This window comes from Microtus ochrogaster, chromosome 2 (genome assembly GCF_000317375.1).
Source record: "Microtus ochrogaster isolate Prairie Vole_2 chromosome 2, MicOch1.0, whole genome shotgun sequence".
Taxonomy (NCBI): Eukaryota; Metazoa; Chordata; class Mammalia; order Rodentia; family Cricetidae; genus Microtus; species Microtus ochrogaster.
The window spans coordinates 49509450-49511877 of record NC_022010.1 but is presented as its reverse complement, the minus strand read 5'-3'; the positions used below and the strand labels follow the sequence as shown (position 1 = coordinate 49511877).

The 2428-nt window shown below is 44.6% G+C and overlaps 1 protein-coding gene across 1 annotated transcript in view; it reads left to right on the top strand.

Moving 5' to 3' along the window:
• The window catches only part of Arhgap31 (Rho GTPase activating protein 31), a 110500-nt gene that overhangs the window by 72412 nt on the left and 35660 nt on the right, over positions 1-2428 (top strand). Inside the window, exon 2 of the mRNA XM_005344987.3 lies at positions 1576-1678. Within this exon, the coding sequence (XP_005345044.1) occupies positions 1576-1678 (103 nt within the window). The remainder of the gene's footprint in view (positions 1-1575; positions 1679-2428) is intronic.

Sequence of the window (2428 nt, the reverse complement as noted above, 5' to 3'; positions counted from 1 at the left end):
GCACTGGCATTCTTTGTGTTTCTCTCTTTAGGGTAAGACACACAGACTTAGCAAAGTTCCTATACAATAAAGCAGATCCAACTGTACCTTTTCTGCTCAGAGATGGGAGAAGGATCTGGGAGTCTGGTTTGCCCACACACCCCACCCCTGCCCTCGACTCACTCACAGGAAGTGGATCCACCTCTTCGGTCTCTGGTCTCTGATATTTCCAACCCCAAATCCACTCCCTGACTTTTTTGTACCTGGGTTAACTGGAAGCTTCTCCCCAATTCCCGTCTTGCAGGATAAGCCATGAACAGAATAAGGATGTGTTGTTGAAGGGAGAGGCTCTGGTATGCGTTCGCCTGTAGGGATGGGCAGGGTATTTTTAAGAATGATGGACTTGAGTAAGGTCCTAACTTACAATTATTTGAAAACAGCAAGAGAAAGGAAATGCTTCAAAGACGTTGTCAGTGGGTGAGGTTGTGGCGTAGTGACAGAGTTCATGCCTTGTATCCAAGCAGCGCTGGGTTAGATCCTCCAGCACCCGTAGCAATAATGAGACTATTGAACCAATACTTTGTGTCTAGGTAGAATGTTGGATTTGAACGACTAGTATTACCAAGACAAAGGTTTGATCTAAGACAGATGTGGTGGTGGTTGCCTAAGCCCAATACTTGGGAAGCTTGATGAGTTCAAGGCTAACCTGGCCTAGCTATCAATGCCCTATCTAAAAATGAGAAAGATCCAGTCCAGTATGAACTTGCATTTAGGAGGAAGCTTGTGCAATAAACAAGAATGAATTGGCATTAGTTCAATCCAAGAAAGGATTGGGTGTGTGTTGGGAGGGGTAGCACAACACTAACCAATCCTTAGTTCATGGAGTACCTATGTCAGTCACCCTTAGGTATCCAGCAACCATAAAACACTTTAGTCTGAGACTTGGGCTATCCCACACCAAGTCACCATTCACCACACTCTCACAAGGGGACCTCAGGCACACTGGTCAAGGGACCCAGGTAGAAATAACTTACTGTGCATCTCAAAAGACACGTGTCATTCCGTCACTCAGCGTCAACCCGGGAGAAAACCCGCACAGCCATTCCCTACCACTAGGGGGCTCTGAACCTGGGGGCGGGATGCAAATACAAGAGAGCAGACCCTTTTATAGATGACCCATTTAAATAAACGACTAGAAGAAAGGACTGGGGTTCTCACCTTTTAAATGAGGGCATGCATCAGTTACACACAGGAAGGAAAAAACATTCTTAAGACATATGAAGATGGGGGTTGTTTTATTTGTTTGTGTGTTTGTATGAAACAGGCTATCCTCAAATTTACTGTGCAACTGAAGATGACCCTGGACTCCCCAGTGTTCAGATTACAGATGTGCACCACCACACCCACTGGGCCTCAAAGACATGAGAATTTGAAACTTTATTAACTTTACTAATAAATAAAGGAGCAATTGTCCCCGCTTGTAGCTATCCTGAATCCCAACCTGTTTCTCTTTGAATTTACCTGCAGTGTGAGGGAGAAATCTCTACAGAACAGATTTCCGTCTAATATCGGCTGTTCTTCTCTTCTCGTCCACAGTTCCATATGTGCTGAAGAGCTGTGCCGAATTTATAGAGACTCACGGCATTGTGGATGGAATCTACCGTCTCTCGGGCGTCACCTCAAACATCCAGCGGCTAAGGTAAGCCCACAGAAGAGCCCAGACTCCCCCAGTGAGCCTGCCTTTGTTGGGTCCCTGCTGGCACTTGTTGGGAGTCCCAGGAAACGGAAAGATGGCCTCTGTGAGGCCTGGCAGTTCTAACACTAACTAATCAGGGGGCTCCCAGCCTGGTGAAACTCTTTCCAATGGAAGTGCCTTTTTCTTTGTCCTGGGTAGGGTTTGTGCTTCTCTGGTGGATTGGATTTGCCTCATGTGATCTAAATGACAAGTTAGGAAACCTGTTCTCTCTAAAGCCCAGTTAGATTGGGGTCGCTCACACCATACTCAGAACTCTAAGGCCCTTAGGGGAGATTTTCTTTGGATACACTAGATATTTCAGGTGGTTGTGAAATTAGAAGTAACTGTACTTGTCTTTAATCAATGCTGACGTTTTGAAGTTACTTGGGGCCAGTGATATGGCACCACAAGTAAAGATGCTTGCTGGGCAAGTCCTGTGATCTGAGTTCCATCCCTGGAGCCTACATAAGTAGAGAGACTCCATGAAATCATCCTCTGATCCTCATACACAACCAATAGCAAGTGTGCCCTCCACCTCCCCCGTACACCAGTAATTCTTTAAATGGACGATCCATAAGAACCTTTAAGCTAAAAAATCTAGAGAGAGACTGTACATAGAACATATGAAATATATTGAAATATATATTTTTCTGTGATTAATTTAATAGACATTATTTTGCTCATTATTTATAACACCAAAAGAATATTTAGTGG